This window comes from Falco peregrinus, chromosome 18 (assembly GCF_023634155.1).
Source record: "Falco peregrinus isolate bFalPer1 chromosome 18, bFalPer1.pri, whole genome shotgun sequence".
NCBI lineage: Eukaryota > Metazoa > Chordata > Aves > Falconiformes > Falconidae > Falco > Falco peregrinus.
Window position 1 is genome coordinate 1,339,103 of NC_073738.1, and position 22,808 is coordinate 1,361,910.

The following is a 22,808-nucleotide window of genomic DNA, read 5'->3' on the forward strand; positions in this document are numbered from 1 at the left end:
CTCGTGGGACCCCCCCAGCGGCGGGAGCCCCTTTTAATCGGGTTTCCCCCCCCGCTTCCTCCCACACCTTGACCAAACTTGTCTCTTTTCCGACAGCTACGTCCACTCGATAAAATCGATTCAGGAATAATCGAGGGGTTTTGAAAACGAAGCGCTTCCCCGCTCTCTCCTTCCTGGCCGGGGGAAGCCCAGCACCTCCACCCACCCCACCCCACCCCCCTAGGCTCAGCTTAAAGGGGGGGGGGAGCGCTTTTAAGCTATTTTAATTAATTTTTACGTTTCATACGAGTTCCCTCCAGGCTTTATCCGCGGAGGGGTGTGTGGAATTTCGGTTCCCGGTGTAGCCGGGTGTAGGGATGCTGGGGATGGGGATGGGGGGAGGCTCTGCCCTGGGGTGTCCCCCCCGATACCTGGGGGTTCTGGGACACGGTCCTGAGGCTTTCAGGCTCTCCATGGTGCCTGCCCCCGGATGACCGTTTTCCCCGTGCCCGTGGAGGTCGGCGGGGCCGCGCTGGCTGCCCTCTCTGTACCGGCAGCGCTGTGCCAGGGCAGCGCGCCCGGCTCCTGCCCTGTGCCTGCTCCGCGGCCTTCCCAGCCGCTCCCTTTGTTGCTCTTTTCTTTTTTTTCCTTCCTTTTTTTTTTTTTTTTTTTTTTTCCCTCCAGGATCCTTGTACTTGGCAGCTCTCTTCAGAGTTAGAATTTGATTTTTTTGGCTTTTTTTTTTAATTATTATTATTATTAATGTAATAAATGCTGGCCAAACAATAACAGCAGCAGGAAGAAAAGGCCTGGAAGTGAGGCGAAGGGAGGGCTGAGCTTTTTAAAACCTTGAGTTTTCCTTCTTAGCTGATTTAGTCTCCAAAACAGTTGTTCTATTTAGTGCAAGACTGTAATAAAAATCTCAGTGGCGAGAAGAAAAAAAAAAAGAGAAAAAAAGCACCATGTGGCTTAGCTGAACCAAGGTCCAGCAAAGCCAACCTCAAGGAAAGGTTTGGAGAAGGGTTTAAATGCTCCCAACTCCAGGCAGGCCAGAGGATGGGGAAATAAACCTAAAATCGTGCCTTTTACCAGAGAAGGGGCTAAGGTGGGTGCCCTTGTGCACCCTCACCCCGCGCTGGCACGGCCGTGCCAGGCAGCCGAGCGAGCAGCCCGGGGAGGGGGGGGGCTCTGTCCACCTCGAAAAGCTTCGTTCAGTTCGAAACTTCTTTAAAAAAATACTGTTCCGGTGGAAGGTCACAGTGGTCCTTTGAGTATGAAACTGAGAGACCCCCTTCCCCCTTCCCCATCACGTGATTCATTAAATAATTAATGCAGAGGTTGCAGAATAGATATGTATTCGTCAGGAAAATCGCAGACATGGTCTCCTTGTGTCTGACGTGAAATTCAACTGTCCTTTAAAAAACAAGCCTATAGCTGAGGAAAAAAAAGAGAGAAAGAGCGAGAGGGAGAGAGAGAAAGAGGGGGAGAGGAGGAGAGAGGGAGAGGGAGAGGAGTCTGCAATAAAACAATTCTCAGGAACCACGAAGCCACGCCGAGGGCTGGATTATTGTAAGTAGCAGGGGCTTCCCAATTCCTAGCGTGTCTATATGTCCATGTAAATTTATTGTTTGTTATTAATGTTATTGTCGTAAAATGTGACAAATAGCCGTCTTCATTTCCTCCCATTTCTCTTCACATGGTGGTATGTGTGTTTATACCCATCGAGGCATTTCATTGATATTTTTAGGAATATTCCTCTCTCTCCCTCTCCCTCTCTCTCCTCGCAACCTCTTTTTTTTTTCTTCCCCCTTTCTTGATTTATTACAATAAACATGTCAGCAGCAGTGCGGCTGCCATTGTGTGTGTGTTTGTGAGAGAGTTGTGTTGTTTATAGTGGTGTCCAAGATAAATCATTTCTCGAGTGAAAATGATGTGCAAGCGATGATATTTTAGAGCGAGGATCTCTCTCTACCCCACTCCCTGGAGTTGATTATTTCAGACGATTTACAGTAATAGATCAGCAGCTAATATGAAAGCTCTGTAGCTGGGGGTCTTAAATTACAGCATCTGTGATTACCAATTAAGGAGAGATTTGTATAAATTTGGTAAACCGGGAACGCCTCATTGGCATATACACCTAGTAAAAGAGCACGACCTTAATATAGAAATTACAGCTCGGAGTCCTGCGTTGCAGCATCCCTTCATCAACGATAACCCATTTTCTCCCCAGTTCCCTCTCCCCATCCCTCGGCAGGACTCCTCTTTGGAGAACAGGCACAGGTTGCTTTAGCAAAGCAAGGCAATGAGGTGCCTCCTTTTAAACCAGGCACTAAAATTGGATTTAAAACGCAAAAAGAGAGAGAGGGGTTGCAGCAGGAAGGTTGCAAGGTAGCCAGCTGCCTCTGAGAGAGGCAGGGAGCTGGTCCCAGGCAGCAAAGCGAGTTTGCCCATCAAAACCAGAACAATGGGGAACTGGGGCGCTGCCGAGGGACCCCAAGCAGAGGCGGGCTGTCCCCATAACTACTGACAACCACAGAAAGGGGAATAAACTCACTGCGGGTAATTCGTTGTGCTTTTCTAGCAGGAGGATAACTTTGCGTGGCTTTCTAGCGCCCGGATCTCGCTAAGGTTGTGATGGTGATGGATGGAAAGAGGGGATAATGTTCTTAGGATGAAAGTTGATGAAGGTGCTCCAAGGAATGTCTTTCTATTTAGGATCTCGAGCCTGTTATTCACCTCGGGAATAGCAGAGCTCCGAGGAGAAATAGAGCTGAAAATGGGCTTAAATACCAGCAGAACCTGGCCGGCAGCTGTGAGCTTTTCGGGGGTTCCTGTGTGAAATGTCGCTGAGCTCCAACAGGGAAACCTCTTTCGAGGCACTGGCCAGGGTAGTGAAGCTGGAGCTTTGGGGGACGAGCTGCGCCCCAAACGGGGGCACCGCTGCCTGCCCCCCTGTCAGCGCGGGGAGTGCATCCTCCGCGGAAGATGGGCGGTCAGGAGACAGGCACTGCCCTTCCCTCCCGTCTCCGAACTGGACCAAATTGGTCCTAACCGGGAGTGTTGAAAGGGAAGGAGGAAGTGGGAGATCGCGTTTTTAAATATTTTACAATCTCCAACATGCGAGGAGTCAATAAAACTGACAACAGGAGCAAAGATTAAATGTTCGCACCGGATTCTCGGATGAGAATTCACCGCTTTTCCCTCTTCCCGTGCCTTGCCTTGCCTTGCCTTCCCTCCCTTCCCTTCCCCTCCCTTCCCTTCTCTTCCCTTCCCTCCCCTCTGCTCGCCAGCCAAGTCTCACACCGCCCGAGCGGGGATATTTAACTCTGTCTGCTAGTGTAAACCTTTATGTAGCAAAATTAGAGGAACTCAGCGACTTTCATTAAATATTAAGGGAGATCCAGGGACGGTGACTGAGCCAGAAATACAGCATCATTCTCTGTCAAGCCCCGTATTAATTTAAGTCGTCGTATTCAAACGGATGCAGACCCCCTCGCCCTCTTTTTCCCCCACTTTATTTTATTCAGTGGTATTTTGTTTTATTTTGTTGCGTTCCTTTTTTTTTTTTCTTTTTTTCCTCCCCCTCTCTGTCGGCTTAGGATGTTGAGCGTGAGAAACTGGCCCTTGGCAGGGGGCGGCTGCGGGCTCGGTGCCGGGGAGCCACCCCGCAGCCCCCGCCCCGGGCGGCAGTCCCCGTTAAATCAATACCGGAGCTTTATCCCCGGTCCAGACGTCTTTGTGCAATTGTCGCCCTTTAATAATCACATGTCAGGAGGAGATGGGGTGGCCGAGGGCTGCTGGGTCGCTCTGGCCAAGCCCTCGTGCTGGGGACACTGCCCCGACCCCCGAGCTCTGCCTTCCCGGCCCCGGGGGGGGACCCTGGCCCTGGGGTGGGGCTCCGGACCCGAAATATGACCCTGGATATAAGCCTCAGACCCCGGTTAAGAGACCAGAATAGAAGCTCAGATCCTGGTTAATAGCTCCACACCTCCATGAAGAGACCCAGACCCAGGAGAGCACCCCGTATCAGAGAGAGGACCCCAAAACTCAGGAGGAGAGCCCCCAACCTTGGAGGGGTTCCCAGACCAGAGAGGGGACCGCAGACCCAAGATAAGGACCCAGACCCAGGAGGGGACCCCAGACCCACGCTAGCACCTAGACGAGGGAGGAGACCCCAGACTCAGGCTGGGAGCGGGGCCGGGCGGTGAAAGGCAGAGCGCTCCCCATCCCGGTCCCTGGCCGGGGGCTGTGGGAAGGGGCTGGGACGGAGGGGCCCTTGGGTGATGCAGAACGTCCCTCCGTGCAGGATCCGGGCCGGGAGGGCACCGTTATCCCCCCAGCCCCGAGCGCTGCCTCGCTCCTTGTTTTTGCCCCAGATCCTCAGGGCTCTGCTCCCCCCGTCGCGTTAGCTCCATCCCCCCCAAACCCCAAATCTCTCCTCTCCGCGCTCGGCGGTGACCCCAGGGAAAGGGCTTGGTTTCGGCCAGGGCTGGGAAGGGAAAGTCCGGAGCAGAAGCCCCTGCCCCGCGCATCCTGCGCGCAGCCCCGCGGCTCGCCACAGCCTCTCCCACCTCACCGCCCAACAGCTTCGCTGCTCTCCCAGACCGGCTAAAAATGACGAGCAAGTAGTTCCTTACCATTTTTAAGCTGCATTTCTTTATTAACTCGTTGAAACCGAGTTTTTCGAGAAACCAGCTATTGTGCCTTACAGTTACAAATGGCAGAAATAACGTTCAAGAGGCGAGAGGAGATAATAAGCAATTTCAAGTAGCTCGAGCAAGTGTTATTACATTAATTTCTGTGCAATAAGCCTTTCTGCTTGCCTGTCATCTCGTCAGAAGTTCCTGGTCTATCACCGCTGCGAATCCGTTTTTATCACATCTCACCCCCAAAGAAATCTCCCTCCCTTCCCGTCTCGGCCAGACATTCCCTATCTTTTCCCAAAAAGGAAGCTATTAACGTTGTAAATACGAGTCAACAGCACCTTAATTCATAATTTATTGCAGGCGGTAGGAGAGAGTTATTTAAGATCAAAGCATCGCGGAGGGCGAGAGCTGGAAGGCGTGGAGACGGGGAGCGATGAGGAGGGGAGCGCGGAGACCTGTGGCTGAGGCGAGGAGAGGCGCGGAGAGGAGCGGAGCAGCGGCAGGGCGGGCAGGACGTGGCAGCAGTTCCCCCCCCCCTTTTTTTTTATTATTTTCCCCTGGAAGGGGGCTTCAGGCAGGCTTTGCCCTGCCCGGCCCACAGCATCACCCCCGGCTGCTCAGGCCAGAGCAAACCCGGCATCACCCCAAATCCGCCTCGCCGAGGCCCGAGGGGCCGGGGGGGCGGGGGGCGCATTCGATGTCAATGCTGCTGCTTCATTTTCATATTTAAAAAGGGAGACCAAGACGAGTCACAGGCAGACAATACAAAGGGAAGAGCTCGGTCACTTTTTAGTTAAACAGGCAAAAATTTGGAAACGGTGACGGTTTTCTTTGAAGTTTTCTTTTTTTCCTTTTTTTTTTTTTCTTTTGGTGGGGAGGAGGGAGAGTAGAAGGGGGAGGCGAAAGAAATAAAGGACAACAACCACATTTCAACACTTCCCTGTGCGTAACCCTCCCAGTCGAAAAGGAAGGCTATAAATCAGAGGCGATGGTGGAGATTTGACTCCTTTATTTTTTTTTAAAGCGCAGCTACGAGGGGAGGGCGCCAGGAGAAATCCCCACTCGTTGCTGTTTCGTCTCCTTTTGATGTCCGACTCAATGCGAAATGTATCAGCACTTTATTGGCAGCGGTATCTAGAGGTCAGGAGAGAAGCCTGAAAAACTTCGGGTCAAATTCTCTCCGAGCATGTCCCGCTGAAATCCATGGGGAATGGCAATCCGCAGCTTCTGGGCTGGTGGGTACGGGGAGGGGGCCCGGCCGCCCCCCCGAGCCCTTCTCCCACCGTCCTGGGGGCACGGGTACCAGCGCTGTCCCGTGCCCATCACCTGCCTCCCGGGCTCCGGCCGCTCACCGCTGCCCAGCTGGGGAAGGGGGGGTTGGGGGGGCTTTTTTTTCGGTGGGGAGAGTTCCCCAGGCTTGTTTTCGGCCGGGAGGGTTCCCCCCCAGGCTTCCCTCCCGGTTTTTGGGGCTCATGGCACGCCTCGCCCTTTCACCAGCATCCAGATCCATGTTTCCTCTCCCAGCGCTGAGGTCAGCTCCAGCAAAGCCGAGGCTAAAAATAACCCCCAGGATCTGGCTTGCTGCTACTGGTACCTCTCTCCGGGCTGCAAACGCCAGGGTCCAAAATATTCCCTGAAAAAGGGCGAGATTTAATGACAGGGTATTTATCCGGGGCTACCGGGAAGGGTGGGGGGTGAAAGAAAGTAAGGAACCTGGTGGGCTTTGCGTAACTTCTATTCCTCCCCTTTCTTTCTCTCTTTCCTTCTTTCCTTCGTTTTTTTCCCCTTTCCCCGGACGAGACATATGGAATCAATTTTGAATCCTGACATTGAAGGCTGGCCAATTCCTACTGGCTCTAAAAACCAGAATCCATTTGGTTCTCTTCTCTCCAGCACCCCTTGTCACTCAGTATTATAACCGTCTTGCAACATTTTAAGTCTTTATAAAGAGAAACAGCTTTCCAGATAGATACCAAGGAGTCGGGAGTGGGGGAGTTTTTTTGGGGCTTTTTTTTTTTTTAAAAAAAGGGGGACTTGTGCGCAGCCCCCCCTCCCGACACCTCCCATCTCATCCCCCTCCGCTGGGTATCTCTCTGCAAAGGGGGCCGCATCCTTGCAATACTTTAAGCTGTTTTGGAAGAGTTTCTATTTTTCTCCACTTCAAGTCAGTTCCATTTGAATCAAGGGAGTCCAAAAAAAATCAAAGCATCTTTGGGGGAAAAAAAAATTAATCCCAACCGTCCGGGAAAGCTGTCAGCAAGATCCATCGGGGTGCAATAAAGTAGTTTCTTCTCCTTAATTTGCCTGCTCCAGTTGCGAACTCGCACCACCCCGATCCGGCTTCGCTCCTTCTTCTTGAAGTCCTGGGTCGGACAGTATCGCAGGTAAGAAGTTAAAAAAATAAATAAAAGAATGATGCAGCTCTGCTTTTCCTACCTTCTCAGCTCCAGCGCTGTGAGATATAATTAATTGCTCCGAAAGCTTTGACAGGCTTCTCCACCGGTCCCCGTGAGCTATAGCTGGCTTTCTCCCGGTAACAGATTAAGACTGATGCCTCGGGAGCAGGATGGGGGAAGCTGAAGAAGAGCAAAAATTATCTCGCAGAGTCCATAACCGGGACCGGCCGCAAACCGCTGCTTTCCAAGTGCGTGTTTCCCCGCGAAGTTTGTCTGGGACACATTTGTTAAAGGTTTAGCACCTCTCTCTTGTTTGAAAAAGAAACTACAAAAGCCCATTGGAAAAGCGGGGTGTTAAACTGAAGAATGTATGTGATGGTGATTTATGACCCTACAAAGTTTTTTGTTTACTTGAAGCAGACCCTAATTACAAGGGCTTCTTAAAAAAAAAAAAAGAAAAAAAAAGAAAAAAAAAGATTTCCCAAGCTCTGGGTATGTCCATAGCGGGTTTTCCCTCCCCAGGTCTGGGTGTAGTGGCCAGATGTGACTAAGGAACATCTGGTTAGTTGAGCTGATTTTCCTTTTAGCCGGCCAGTGCATTTAACCGAAATGGGTAAGACTGAGACTCTTAAACTTTTGGCATAAAAGTGGTGGCTATTGGGGGGGTCCGAGCCTGAAAATATCAGGCTTTTTAAAAGGTTCAAGATTTGTTTGGGGTGGGGGGCGGGCAGGAGGGGGATGTCCTCGAAAATGGGTCATTTCGCTCAAATGCAGTTTCTGGGATTGAAAGGGAAACGGCGGGGAGGGCGAGATTTCGCGTGGGAATATCAGATGCGTTATTTTCTATGGAGTTGTGCTATTCATTTCTGGCTAAAAAAAAAATTCTCCCCTCCACCCTCCCCCTCCCCCCGTGAACGCCCGATGTGTATTTTAAAAGCGAGACAGGAAAATCGTTTGCATGGAGGAAAAAAGCCTCCGAGAAATCGAATTAAACCTGGAAAGTTTTTCTAAATATATAAATATATTTGCGCTCTCTATTCTCCTGTAGTTCCTTTCCCTTTAGAGCGACATAATAACTCAGTCCCCGGGACAAGCTGCCAGTTCTAAAAATGTCCTCATAGATTGTGAAACTGGAAAAGTTTTGACTCAGTGTCTAATATTTCCCGAGGCGAACTGGTATACTGGTGGAGAACTGGAGCTCGGATACACAGGCGCCTGGGTTGTTTTGTTTCTTTTCTTTTCTGAAAATTGCTTTGCATTAAATTTCCCCAGCTTCAGAATTATCTTAACTCGCCTCCAGCTAAACTTGAATTTTTTTACCAAGCGCTTGATCTGTTGGCGAATGAAATCTGAGAAGAAACCGCAGGCCCTAAGTGGCCGTAATTTAATTGATTTTATCATAAATCATCAACTTCATGAAGAACCAAAGTTTTCATTGAAGTAAATTGATATTAATGGACACTTTCTGAAATTTAACCGTATAGATCTATATGGTCATGGTGCTCCCACTTCCGCTCTTTTGGACAGGAGATTTTTGTGGGAGGATGTGTGTATTTTTCCACCCTTCCAGTTTTTGTTTCTCCCACCCTCCCAAAAAAACGACTTTTTTTTTTTTTTTTCCCCCCATGGTGGGGAATCTGATCCCTGGGGTGGAGGTGGGGATCTGAAAGCTCAGCTCCTCTTTGTGGCACCGCAGCGGTGGGTAAATCCAGGAACGGGGAGATGAGGCTTTTTCGGGGGGTTTCTTAGGTTATTCCCCTAGGTGGGTTAGCCCCTCTGCCCAGGGCTTTGGTGGGCGTAAGGATGGGGTATTTCTGTCAGAATCACGCGTGTTGCAGCGAAGGGCGTCCCGGCTCGGCCAGCGCCAGCACCGCCTTGCTGGCATCCGTGTTAAAAATAGAAATAGGATTTAAAACCTCCGCTTCCATCTACGCGTTCTCTGTTGCGTTAAACATTGCCGTTCCCAAAGCTTTCCAGCCTAATTAAAAATTACCTAAGAGCCCGGGATGGATGGGAGCCCTTTGATATGGTGATGAGGATGGCAGACCGAGCACCCGTGCAGTAACAGGATTTTGGGGACGGGCAGTGGCCCGGGGTGTGCGGGGTGGGGGCAGAGATGCGCTGCGCGGGGAGGATGCAGGACGCGGTGGCAGCCGCACGGTTCCCTACAGGCAATAAATGTTCAGTGTAAGCATCCCAAAGCAGAGAATTACAATTCCTTGACACTTCTTTCTCCCTCTCCCGAGCCTTCCTCCTCCAAAATTTGTTTGTCTTTATGAATTATCAGAAGGAAGCAGGTAAAATGGAACTTGTTTCTTCTCCCAGGTCCCTTCTCCCCCATGCCCAGCTCGTTCTCCAGCACCAGCCGGGTCCCGGATTCAGGCGAGTATCACTGCAAAAAAATAACCGAATTCCTTCCTTTTCTCACAGAAACGGCCACGGCGGTAGTGTGGGTGCCTGGTCCACCCGGGAGGCGAAGGAAGGGCAGTGGGAGAAAAGATCTGAATCCTCTTTTTATCCCTGTCTTTTTTTTTTTTTTTTTTTTTTTCTTTAAGGAGGAGGAGGGTGGGGGCTCAGAAGGGGAGACGCGGGGAGCCTGGACGTGAGCGTAGGAGCCGCGTCCCCGGTGCCTGAGCCAGCGGTGGGAGCCCGGGAGCAGCCCCGGGGCGGGGGGGGCGAGGAGCCGGTGCCCAGGGCCTGGGGGGGCTGCCCCGCCGCCGGGGAGGCAGACAAGCCCCTCTCCGTTTTTCCTGTCCCCCAACCCCGTTATATCCCCCTCCGTTTCCGTCGTCCTTGCCGTTTGTCTGGATGCTGAGGCTTTGGGAGCGGCGGCTGTTGCCGTGCCTTTCCTTAGTATTTGTTTGCCTCCTTCGCCTTCAGGTTAAAAGATTAAAAGGAAAAGAAAAAGCAAAAGAAAGGGAAAAAAAAAAAAAAAAAAGGCAAAAGCAGCCCAGAACGCCCCAAAGGCCGGGGCAGCCTCAGCTGCGGCGGGAGGGAGCGAGGGGCATCCCTGCCCGGCTGCCCGGGAAGTTTGGGGAATTTGCTGATGGGGGAATTAGTGGGACTGGAGGGGGCAGCCGGTCATTTACCAGTTCTGTACAAAATGTGTAAAAAGCTTGACGTGTCCCAGTCACGTGAGTGCATAATTCAAGCCATTATTTTGGCATTTGGAAACAAGGGGGAGGGGGGGTGGTGGGGGAGAAGAAAAGTGGGGATGGTGATTCCCAGCTCGTCCCTGGTGAGCTGCTCCCAAAATAGCTATTCGCAGCGCGCTGATATCACAAAGTGCCGTCTCCTCTCACCCCCCATGCCCCCTCCCCCCCAACCCCCGTTGGGGCGAGGAGTTTTTGGCCACGGCGGACCCATGGGAGAGGGGTGCTGCGGGGACCAGCAGCACCCATCCTCGGCAGGAGCCTGGGAGTTGGGTGTCTGCCCGGTTGTTGTTTTTCTTTTGAGTTTGGGTTTCTTGTTTTGGGTTTTGGGTTTTTTTCCCCCTTTTTTGAGACAATTCCAAAGCACTTCCGCTGATTGATCATTAACCTGGTGAGTTATTGCGCTTCTAAGCAAAGGTCAGTGGGAGAAAAAGGTCTAATCTGTCAAGGCAAACCCACTGGTCACTCAGTTTCATTTTGATTTCTTATCCGGGCTGGCTTCTGTTTGGGGTTTCAGGAGGTCCTGGACCCTCCATAACTCTCCCCTCCTCCTCGGAGCTCTCCTCTCCCTCGGGCTCCCTGTTTGCGGAGTAGGAAAACCCAAACCCCTTCCCTTTAGACAAAAAAAAAGACGGTGAGCAGCCCCGCGGGACGGGGCGGTGGGTGCTGCGCTGCTGCCCGCCCTGTCCGGGGGCTGAGCCCCTCGACGGCTGCGGGACGAGCAGGGGCCGGGCTGGACCGGCACCACCTCTAAGAAATTAATGCAAACCACATAAAGCAAAACCTCCAAAATCAAAACAAAGAACACCGGGGCGGGGGGGAGGGATGATGACGACGACGACGGTCCTCGCTCTATCCCTCTTGTGCCTGTACTGCGAGGGAATAAATTAAAAACAAAGAAAAACAAACACCCCCCTCGCCTTCCTTGCTGGGGCCGTTATTTATGCCAGCTTCTTTTTGATTGTTTGTTTCTCTTTTCCCCTCCTCCCTCTTGCATCTACTGCGAATAAACGCGGTTCTCCCTCTTTCCTCCACCTCCCTCGGGCTGCCCACTTCTCCCCGGCCTCCCCGGCGCGGCGTGGGAGGAACTTGCCGAGGCTCCGCTTGGCTTTACTGCCTTCCCAGCGCAGAAAGGGTGCTTGCCTTTCTTCTTCTTCTTCTTCTTCTTTTTTTTTTTTTCCCTTCTCGCTTTACAAATCTCTGTGTGTACTCTACAGAGGGAACTGAAAAGCCCCAGTCAACCGGGGAAGGCTGTGATGTAAGTGGAATATTGCCAAAGCTGTGTATTAAAGTGTGCGCATGTAATAATAATACTAATAAAAAATACAGCTATAGGCCGCCGACTAGAGAAGGTCACGAAGCATCCGCGGTGATTTATGGACTCGGGGATGTTGTCACAAGCAGAGTAGGGGTGTGAGGGGAACATTTTTATTTGAGATTAATAACATCAACATACAGAACGGAAACAGGATTATTAAAGCGACTGAATGTTTCCCAAAACGAAAATATTTTTAAATGAGATTGCTTTTTCTCTCTCCCCTTCTTTCTCCCTTTCTGAGTCCTTCGTGCCAAAGTTGCGGTGATAAATCTTGGCGTGGCTTTAAAAATGTTTATGGCTCGAAACCGTTAATTCTGATACCAAATCACTGCTGTGTGAATGGTGTCCTCGTATACCATAAAGCATCTCCGTCCTCCCCCCGCTTCGTGGCGATCCTCCGACCACACTGGAGAAACACGAACAAGCTATATCCTGAATCCTTAAGGCTTTTCTGCCTTTCAGGAAAACGGCCTCGTTATTTTCCCTACAGTTATACTGTTGTTGAACACAGAGCTAATTAACTGCATGTATTTAATCTCTTAAAGGCATTTAACTCTGAAATTACCACCAGAATTTAACGCAAACCCTTCCCGACATATATATATTTTACATTGGACATTCAGGGTTCACCACCAGCCGTGGACAAACCGCCCACGTTCACGCCAAACCGTCCCCATCACTAACGCGAAGCCCAGACCGGGGTAGCGCTTCCCTCGCCGGGGGCTTTCCACCAGGGAAGGTGGAAGGAAACACCGGGGAGACGTGGGATCGCATCAGGTTTACAGAAATAAACCCGGTGGCCACAGCCTCCGATGGAATATTGGGTTATCCATGGATGGAGCCCGGTGCAGCCCGTGGAAATGCGGTGGTTACTTGGATGGGGATAGTCTCCGAGGAAATGCTGGGGCTTTTGTTCATTAGAGCCTGTCTTCTCCCCATTTCCACCCAAAGATTTCTCTCTGATGCATTCCCTTGTCCACCCTTTTCTGACCGAAGTTTCATACTTTTTATTGTTTTTGTTTTCTCCTTTTTGCCCACCCAGTTCTTCTCCTTTCTCAAAGTCCACCGCTGCCTCGTATTTGCTGGACCAGACATCCGAGAACTGGTGAGTTTTCCTGAATATCCTACCTGGTCCCCTGTCCGTGTGTGTCTCCATACCTCCCTCTGCATCAGGCTTGGAAGCCATTCCTTCTCTAAAGTCACCCAACGTGACTTTTCTTTTTTTCCCTCCCCTCCACCAACCCCAGAATAAGCGCGGCTGCCCTGGATTTCAGCTGAGTATTTTCATTTTGCTACTGGCTTGTCTTTAAACTTTGTGATTTATGGCCGTAACTTTGAGGGAGTGTTTTAAATGGAAGATATTTCCTGTACTCCCTTTGAAGGGAAATCCAGTCAGATTGCAACATTTGCTGCTGATTTCGTGACGAGTGCGAGGGAGTTACATTTTAAAGAAAAATAAGTTGCAACCAAAAGAGAGATGGCAATACACAGGGAGCCTAAAAAAAACTACTTACACGAGCTCAACATATAAACGTGCAACGACCTTCTTAACAGTTTGAGGTTTTTTTCGGCTGCCAGTTAAGGTTAAAACAAAATTTTGCTCTTCAGAGGAGTTATTTGCAGAATCCCAGGTACTTCTGATCTCCTAGGTACTCCAAGTCAGCCAGTGGATATCCATATTCAGAAATCTAAAGACTTACAGGGAAGTCTTTAAAAGAATAGTCCACTGCTGGTTTTTTCCTCTTTCCTTCCCTGGATTTTCAACGCCGGGGCTCCAAAATAGGCGCTATCTTGTAGCAGAAGATTTATGCTGGAGCAGTTCATAAAAAGTCGATGAAAGGGGGGGGGGGGGGGGGGGGGGGAAATAGCAATAATGGTGTCCCCTGGTCGAAACTCTCACATCTGGGATCTGAATGCTGCGGCCAGAACAATAGCTGGAAACACCGTAGTCCTTGGGGTAAGACTTTATCCATCACCTAGAAAACCTTGGCTGTCCAACCCAGAGTAAGTCCTCTCAAGAGTCCGATGTTTACTCAGACACCTTTCTTTTCTTTCCAGAGTTATCAGCCTAAAGGTGCACACACACCAAAAAAAAAAAAAAAACAACCCAAAAAAACCCCCCAAAAAAGGAGCGATGCAACCCCCCGCGACGGGTCATACCTTCCCAGCGAAGTCCAAAGAGCCTTTGTGGTTCCTCTTTTTCTTGCTTTGCTAAACGTTAATTCTCCCCGTCAGCACTTAACCCAAAGGAGTGAGCGCCAGAATTAAAGGAGAGAAGATAATTGCGATGTGAAACAAAAGTAGCACTTAAAAAAAAAAAAAAAAAGTGCAGACACCTAAATTCCTTGCCCTGCCTTCCTCCCACTCGCCAGCCCCTCCTCGCACGGACTTTTCCCAAAACGCATCCTGGCCAGTTTCTGCTTTCGGCAGCCGTGTGGGAGCGGGGAAAGGCATAAATCTCCCGTGGCGACAGCAGCAGCGTCTTGCATAGCCATAACGACATTATTAATAATAGCAATAATAATAATCTTTATTGTTCAACACCTCGCTGCCTTGGTCTCCCCCCGGGGTGATTTGCGCCTTGAACGCCCCCCCCCGCCCCCCGCCCCGAGGGGCGAGCGGAACCCCCAGACATTGGGACGCACAAACTTAACGCCGAAGTTACGAGGGGCTGCGGAGTTGCATCCACACAGGCGATTCCTCCCCCCTGCAAACACCGGGGCCGCAGGCTTCCAAGCCCCAGTGTCCCCCTCTTTCCCCGAAAAGTGGGTTTCATATGGGGAGGGGGCTCCGCGAGGAGCCACAGGCAGCCCAAGGGCCGGGGGAGGAAGAGCAGCGGCTATTGAAAGAGCCGCGATCGCCGCCGCGGAGGGGAGGGGGGGGAGACTATGACTATGTTGAAACGGTTTATTAGCATAAATTGACACCTAATTGTTAAACACGTGAATCAAAGGCAAGCTTTGCTATCTTTCTGCCTAGGCCTCTGTCCACCACGTCTGCAATTAGCATAATTTTTCACTAGTGACGCTGTTTGGGAGGCTCGTTGGCTTTGCCCGGCAATCCAAACCAAATCTTTATTTTTAAATACCCCCTTTGCTTTATTCCCCCCCTCGCCCACCCCCCCCCTCCCGTAGCCTGGATTCTTTTCGTTATTATTTTAATCCCAGCCAAGCATTGCATAGTTAAAAGGGGGTGGTGGTGGTGTGTGTGTGTGTGTGTTGTGTTCAGCTTTTCTTTCTTTCTTTTTTTTTTCCCTTCTCCTTTCCCTTCTTCCCCTTTGCTGTGGTAAAGCAGAGGCCATTGTTATCAGTGAGCAGCGCGTACCAGTCTATAGGGCAACTAGAATCTCAGGGTTTGTCCATTCAAAGCCCTCAGCTTTTCTGCACATCTTGGAAGCTGGAAAGCATCTTGATTTTTTTTTTTTTTCCTCCTTTTCTCTTCCCAAACGGAGACAGAGAGACAATTTGAGCTGCCGTAACCGAAAGCTCCATTGGCTGAGCCCCCTCCCCCTCTGTTTTGGCTTTTTTTTTTATACATATATACATGCATATGCTGGATTTTTTGCCTCTCTCTCGTATATTCCTTTAACGTTTTTAAAGGAAGGGGGTCATTCCTTGCTTATTGATTGCGTGGATGCTGGATGTGAAAATATATTATGTCTGCCTGTGCTTTGCTCGTCAGAGACTAAGGTAAGCCGGACTCAAATAGGCTATCACTTTGTGAATGGCGGAGTATATGTCCCAATGATTTATGACCATATGACTCCAATCTCGGTTCAAGAAGAGTTCACAAGCTTTAAGCTTCCTTCCACGCAGAGGCTCTTTTGCAGCCCTCATCCAGGGCCCTTTTTTCCCCCCTGCTTTACAACTGGGGAGTTCTGGTTGGGGTGAAGCTCGGTTGTGGGGGAGGGAAAAGGGAAATTTTAGGAATGTGTCTCTATTTTGCAGGCATATCCACCGCAAGGCAGTCGCTGGGATTTGAGCTTTCTGAGCAGCCGACCTATTGTTAAGGGCATGTTTAGAATATTTATTATTAATAATAATTTAAATTAAAAGCGGGGCTATGCCTGGTTTCTCTGGCTCTGGGAAATATACCTTCGGAGGGGGCGGGGGGGAGGGGAAAGGCGCTGCTCTTCTTCATAAACACAGTCAGGTTGTGAATTTAGGATTTCCAACATGGAGGGGATGGCTTTACAGCAGAATACCTCTCCCTTACCTTTCTTTTATCTTTTTCCTTCGAGTGCCTGATTTTCCCCCCCCAGCATCCTCCTTTTCCTCTCGCACCTTCCCCCGATTTTTATTTTTTTAATATCTTTTTTCCAAAATCTCCCTAAATCCTTGCACTCAAAAGTTGCAGGCAAAGAGTTTGTGGTTAAATGTTACTGCTCGCAAAGTGAAACTTGCAGCATGATGAAACAGCCACCGCGGATCCTGCCCGGGTTTAATTGGAACAGGAGATAATCGAATATTTATTATTCTGCCTGAGATTTTTTTTTTTTTTAAGCAATTCCTTGGAGTAAATAATTAGGATTGTGGCCGTCCTTGGCGAAGATAAATGAGCAGCATTTGTGAGGCGCTGAGAGATGAGGTACAAAGCAAATCTTCTGTGGAAGCCACAAGCGAGCAAGCTTTTGGGCGAAGGGGATTGTAAATTTATTTTATGGACATTAAAAAAAAAAATCATCGCTGTTATTTTTAGCTGCTTTAGCTCAGCCTCTCCACTCGGTTCTGGTTTGGGTTTTTTGTTGGTTTTTTTTTTTGTTTTTTTTTTTTTTGTTTTTTGGTTTGTTTTTGGTTTGTTTTTTTTTAAAGAAACCTATGCCAGACAGGAAGGCCTTGGAGAAATTCCCACCTCTGCCCTCGTAGATATTTTCAGCAAACCTATTCATAATAAAGGCGCTGCTGTTTGTTAATTAATTCACAGCTTCTCAGCTCGGGTAGTGGAGTCTACTTTTTAATAAGACATATTTATCATGGCGAGGAAACCAAATGAGAGTAACTCCCAGCAAGGATATCATCCTCTCTGTAGACAATAATACATCTCCGTGGAAGATACAATACAGATTTGGGAATGCATAAAGGATTTAATCAGTGTAAAAAAGCGAAGCAGTCCCTTCGTGGACACGTTGTCTGAGGCTGTGTTAGGAGTATACAGAGGCTTCATATGACATGACATAAGAACACAGCAGTCAGGGAAGGGAAAAAAGGATGTTATTTATTGTCGAGCTGTGGCTTCTGTTAAAGCCTGGTACTTAGAAATATCGCATTAGACTTTATCTCCACAGAGTTTATTTTATTTTATTTTAGAGAATGAAAGAGCCTAGATAAAATTGAATATACAAGAGATACAACATATGCAATGGATATCAATTTCAAAACAAAATGCACAGTGGCTCTTTGCAAACTCTGAGCTGCAGAGAGAAGTCTCTGCCTTTTTAAAATACGTATGCTGCTTGATTGATCCTCACACACCAGATTATTTTCAGGTCATGATAGTTTTCGTATTTCTCAGGGTGTTTCTACTCTGTGGTAGAGAAAGTTTATGATTTGAGAAAAGGAAAAAAGAGAGAAAGAAAAATAAAAAGCTCAGAGAGAGAAAGAAAAGAGGAAGGTTTCATTTTGTAATTTGAGGCTTTGGACTGGATTTTTAGACTTTTTGAGCTTGGATCAAGGAGGCAGGAACAATCAAAAATGAAAGGGGTAGAAAGTTAGGAGCAAATGGCCTGGTGACGTGTTTGTTTTCCAAGGAAAAAAACAACAGCAATTAAACTGGTTTTGGAATCACATCTTGCCAATGGTAGTTCCAGATTCAGGACCGATGAGTACAAAGCCGTGCAGGCAGTGAAGGGGTATGTTTTCTAAATACAACCTGTACTATCAGAGGGAGAGAGACCAACAAACAGGCCAGAGGAAGCACATTCTTGAATTCATGCCCCTACTTAAATCTGCTTAAAACATTTGCACGGAATTCCAAAGAGATTGTGAGTCCCTGTGTAAACAGCAAATTAAGCCAACTGTGTCTAGACACTGTTACCTGGATAAAACATATTGATCATTTGCTATTTCCAGTTTAAAAACAAATATAGCGGACAGAGGCCGTACAATAAACTTAACAAGACTTTTAATTTCTGATGGTATAGCATCTTGCTGGGTTTACGTCTGTGAATGGCTGATTTGAATAGGTCAGGGGTAAGAAAGCGAGACTTTCATTCCTTTCGTGCTTGTAGCTAGCAATTGCCCACTCTGTATTCTTATATTTACATTAATGTGTGTGCTGTCTGGACATGGATGTGTGTATGTGCACATGACGCACATCTACATGCATACACACACATTTATATGGGAGTATATGTATATGCATGGGTGTGTGTATATACCTATATAGATAAATCTAGAAGTAAATAGATGTATACAGATGAAACCACATGTACATATAGAGCATGTGTGTAGTTATACATCCTGGGCACTACCCACTAAGGGAAAAAAAAGGGTGCAAACCAGCAACCAACCAGGAAAACTATCTCCCAAAATCAGCTCAATGCTTTTGCACTGTAATATTTGTTGAGCCTCCTTGGGCTGCACACAGGACAAAATCTGCTCAAAGCATCTGTTTGCCCTGTTCTGCGGGACCCTATTCATGTCATGGGCCTTTCAGGCCCCAAGATGGATTCATAGGCCGGGTACTATTATTGTGTGTTTTCTCCTAACCTTTCAGGTCAGCTTCCAATAGACAGCTGGAAACGGCCTGTCACGTGGCCTTGGGGTGCCAATGTTCTGCCATAGGGGTGTCAAGACCCTGGTAGCCGGAAAAATCATTTTGGGGAGTCCCAGAGATGCAGAAGACAACGTACTACGACAGCTCCACGCTCTTTGGGGGTTACTCCTATGGGAGTGCCAATGGGTTCGGCTACGAGGGACCCCAGCAGTCCTTCCAGCCGGCCTCTCACATGGAGAACGACTACCAGAGGTCCGCCTGCTCCCTCCAGTCTCTTGGCAACACAACCCCGCACGCAAAAAGTAAAGACCTGAATGGGAGCTGCATGCGTCCAAGTTTGCCCCAGGAGCACCACCCGCCTCCCCCCGTCTCGCCGCCCCCAAACCCTGCCACCAACAGCACCAGTAGCAACAGCAATAACCAGTCGGGGAGCAGTAAAACGGCCCCCAGCAAAGCCAACCTCAGTGCAAACGCCAGTCTCACCAAGCAGATTTTCCCCTGGATGAAAGAATCAAGGCAAAACTCCAAACAGAAAAACAGCTCCCCTAGCACAGGTACACTGCTCTGCTTTTGTAACCCTCCACTTTCCTAAACAGCAAGGTAATGAAGCCACCGGCCAGAGTGGTCTTGTTTGGAGGGAGGGGAGAGCGGGAGAGGATCCAGCAAGGATCTAGTGAGGATCCTGGTGCCAGGCACGAACCCAAGCCTGCCAGCCGCATGCCCCAGCCAGGCTGAGCGAGCCTTGGCCCATCCTGCAGCACTGGCTGTGCACACTTGGTTTATTTTAAATATATCCAAAGCACCACAGGGAAATACAACCAGGTGGTTGTACACAGCCGATGTCCGACTGTGCAGGTACATGAAAATGTACACCCACTGCTGAACCTAGCAATGCTAAAGCAGAGTGCTTGTTCTTTCCTCACCTCCCTGCCTCCAGACATAGCAGTAAACGTGGTGCTCTGAGTCTATGTCTGCATATAGAGAGCATATGCATAAACACATGCATATTCTTGCATGTGTACACGCACATCTCTAGCACACTCAAGAGAAAAAACCAGTATGGAAATATCACTGTTTTGACAAATATACCATATAAATTTTGTGGCACATGCTTCACTACATTAATGCAATTTATCTGTTATAGACATGTTTATATCACAAAAAGGTGGCAAATGCGATTTGGTGTTTAACAATGTACATGCAAATATTTGTGCTACACAAATACAAGACACATACAAGATGTGTGTGTGTGTGCATTCATGCCTCCTAACACTGACCTGTGTTGGTATTAATTGACTTTGCAGTGACTGCCCCCCTGCCAAATATTATTTTCTCAACATTATCTGTTGGAAATAATCGACTCCTAAATAAATGCTCCTGGAATCCTTTTCTACATGACATGATCAAATTTTCATAAACCAGGGGCAGCTTTGGAGAACAGAACTCTTAATAAATGACATGATTATGGAGTGCAGGCTAATGCAAAGGGGTGAGAGAAAGGGGGGGTCGAACTCTTGTGCCTGTTCCAGGATTTATTAAGAAACGATGCATTCAATTTCTACATGTAAGTAATTATCTTTTATTTCATTTCGCGGCCAGCAGAAACCTGCAGCGGCGAGAAAAGCCCTCCAGGCTCCTCGGCCTCCAAGAGAGCCCGCACAGCCTACACCAGTGCTCAGCTGGTGGAGCTGGAGAAGGAATTCCACTTCAACCGCTACCTGTGCAGGCCCCGGCGCGTGGAGATGGCCAACCTGCTGAACCTCAGCGAGAGGCAGATCAAGATCTGGTTCCAGAACAGGAGGATGAAGTATAAGAAAGATCAGAAGTCGAAAGGCATGGGGTCTTCCTCTGGAGGGCCTTCCCCCACTGGCAGCCCACCCCAGCCCATGCAATCCTCCGCCGGATTTATGAACGCCTTGCACACCATGAGCAGTAACTATGATGCCCCCTCACCGCCTTCCTTCAATAAACCCCACCAAAATGCCTATGCCATGTCAACTAACTACCAAAACCCCATCAAAGGCTGCCCCTCCCAACAGAAATACACCAACACGGCCCCTGAGTACGACCCCCACGTCTTACAAGGGAATGGGGTGGCCTACGGGACTCCCAGTATGCAGGGAAGCCCTGTCTATGTTGGAGGTAACTATGTGGATTCTATGCCCACCTCTGGCCCGTCCCTTTATGGCCTCAATCACCTGCCGCATCACCAGGCTGCCAACATGGACTACAATGGGCCTCCACAGATGCCCCCGAGCCAGCACCACGGACCATGCGAGACCCACCCCACCTACACAGACCTTTCCACGCACCACGCTTCTTCTCAGGGCAGAATCCAAGAGGCGCCCAAGCTGACCCACCTGTGATAGGGAGCAGGGACAGGCTCAGGCAAAGCAGATGGGATCCCGCCATGGGGCATGGGAGAGGGGAAGAGGGCAGGATCGGCTTCAGGAACATTTGTGTTGACCTCTTTTCTTTCTTTCTTTGACAAGGCAATTTCTACCAGGTTGTTGTGCTTGCTATTATTATTTCTGGGGTTTATTAAGCACAATTTCCAACCATTTCAGTATTTACTGCCAAAAGCAGCTCTCTCTCTCCAAAGAGATATACCTCCTGTGTTTCAACACAAATGCTTCTGAAATGGGTGTGGGGTAGTTTTGTGGGAATTTAGCAGATTTTAAGCAGCGACATCCTTAATTTCCAAACTAAGTACAGTCCATCACTGATAGTTCTCAGACACTGGAAAGGAGAATAGTCAGCCAGCCAAGTCTTTACAGTTGGTGTCTCTGTGTCTACGTAAACATGCACAGGTGTATACATATGCAATCAAAAGAGATTCGCAAGAAAACTACCCCCCTCTCCAACTCCTTCTCAAGAGGAACCTTCGCTTTCCTTTCCAGCCTTCCAAGGAAGGGCACCCTTTTTCGCTGAGTTACTTCACGCCAGTCCCCACATAAACTGCAAATATACATACCTGCCAACACGTGGGATTCACACTCTTCCCCTCCGATCCCTGCCTCCCCTCTCAAAAGTAATAATAATTTTAAAAATTAGAATACAAGAGGTCTAAGAATTGCAAAAGGTTTGGGAAAAAAGGTTTTGAAATGCCTGAATGCCCCCATCAACAATAACAGCAGTCCAAAGAGAGGAAGAAATAGTTGACAGGTCTGAATATTTTCCCACCTTTGCCTCTGATGACATGAAGTCTCCACTCGACAGCGCTGGAGCTTTTTTTGCGGGGTTTGGGGGTATTTTTCTTAGGGTTCATTAACAGAAAAGCAATCTTAAGACTTAGAAGTCCTATGCTTCTTTCCTCCTCTTCTCTTGACCTTATGTGAAAACAGGGTATATTTGAACAAATGGAATGTCCTCCAATCGAAGCAGAAGTGAATGGATCTCTAGTATTTGCTAATGCTTTCTTGTCTGGACATCTTTGTTGCACTTAGAGTTTACATATAATGGGTATAAAAACAACTTTGAAGGGCTTTCGTCCAAGACAGTCGAGACGTCCTTCAATGGGTGTGTGTTCTGGTGAACATTCATATATATTTATTGGTTATAGCCAGTTTAAAATATTTTCCTTTTTTTGTATTATTTATCCCCAATATTATGTATTTATATGAGGAAAAAAGAATCAAATTGTACTTTTTTAGTATTTACTTGTTATAAAGGACATTGTGTTTCCTTGTCATTGTACAACAAGCTTATTTTAGTTATTGTAATTTAGAAAGACCAGTAGTTTTATGTTACCTTCGTACTTATGAATAATGTAATTAGTTCTACTGGAGGCATGAGAGCAGAACCAGACTGTAATTGTATAGTCCTGAATTAGGAGAACTATAGCGAATCCCTCCCTCCCACCTCACCCCTCCTCTTTGGAGATCTTTCTTTGTTCTTATAGTAGTTATTTTATTTCCTTGCTTAAGGGTTGTCTGTTGAACAATTCTTGAATAAACTTTCTGTTATCAATTTTATCTTGTCCTATCCATCGGATTTAGAGGAAAAAATGAAGGACATGTATGGAAAAATAGAGATGAGAAGGCAGGAAAGGGGCCACTGGAAACGCTGTGGAGTCCAGATGGCGGGATTCACTCCTGCCCCCCCTTCTGGGGTGGAACCCCGCGGGCTGGAGACACGAGTGGCTGGGCCGGCCCCTGCGCGGTCCCTGCGCGGCCCCTGCGCAGTCCCTGCGCGGCCCGGCCCGCGCCCGCGGTCACAAAGGGGGGTCACGTGGCGCCGGGGCCGGGCTGCCATTGGGCCGCAAACGAAAACAAAGGAAAAAGATTAATCACAGGGAAAAAAAAAAAAAAGAAAAGAAAAGAAAAAGAAAAAAGGCCCGGAGTTTCCATTGTGGGGACCTTAGAAGTAAAGAGAAATTAAATTCCTTGTTATAATGAATTATTATCAAAATACACGCACATGCACACACGTGCACACATGTACAGACATGCATGTGCACACACATGCACACAAACACACGAACCCCTCTGCACTCCCTCAGACCAACAGACGCATCTAAAATTGTTTTTAAAAGGGGGAAGAAGACGCCACCAAATGTTACATCCCCGGTGCAAGCAAAAGGGGGAATAACCCTTTGCCAGCA

At 48.6% G+C, this 22,808-nt stretch overlaps 1 protein-coding gene across 3 annotated transcripts; it reads left to right on the top strand.

The window, feature by feature from the left end:
- The first annotated feature begins 6,294 nt into the window (after positions 1-6,294).
- HOXB3 (homeobox B3) lies at positions 6,295-22,179 on the top strand. Of its 3 annotated transcripts, XM_055789855.1 has the most exons (4): positions 6,295-7,009; positions 12,534-12,596; positions 18,206-18,759; positions 19,805-22,179. In XM_055789855.1, exons 3-4 carry the CDS (start codon positions 18,324-18,326, stop codon positions 20,569-20,571), a joined length of 1,203 nt encoding a protein of 400 aa, XP_055645830.1. In that variant the 5' UTR covers positions 6,295-7,009; positions 12,534-12,596; positions 18,206-18,323; the 3' UTR covers positions 20,572-22,179. The 3 variants fall into 3 exon arrangements, with proteins under 3 accessions (XP_055645830.1, XP_027641220.2, XP_055645831.1); XM_027785419.2 differs by lacking the exon at positions 6,295-7,009 and having other exon boundaries at positions 9,697-12,596; XM_055789856.1 differs by lacking the exon at positions 6,295-7,009 and having other exon boundaries at positions 9,698-12,596; positions 19,808-22,179.
- The last annotated feature ends 629 nt before the right edge of the window (positions 22,180-22,808 follow it).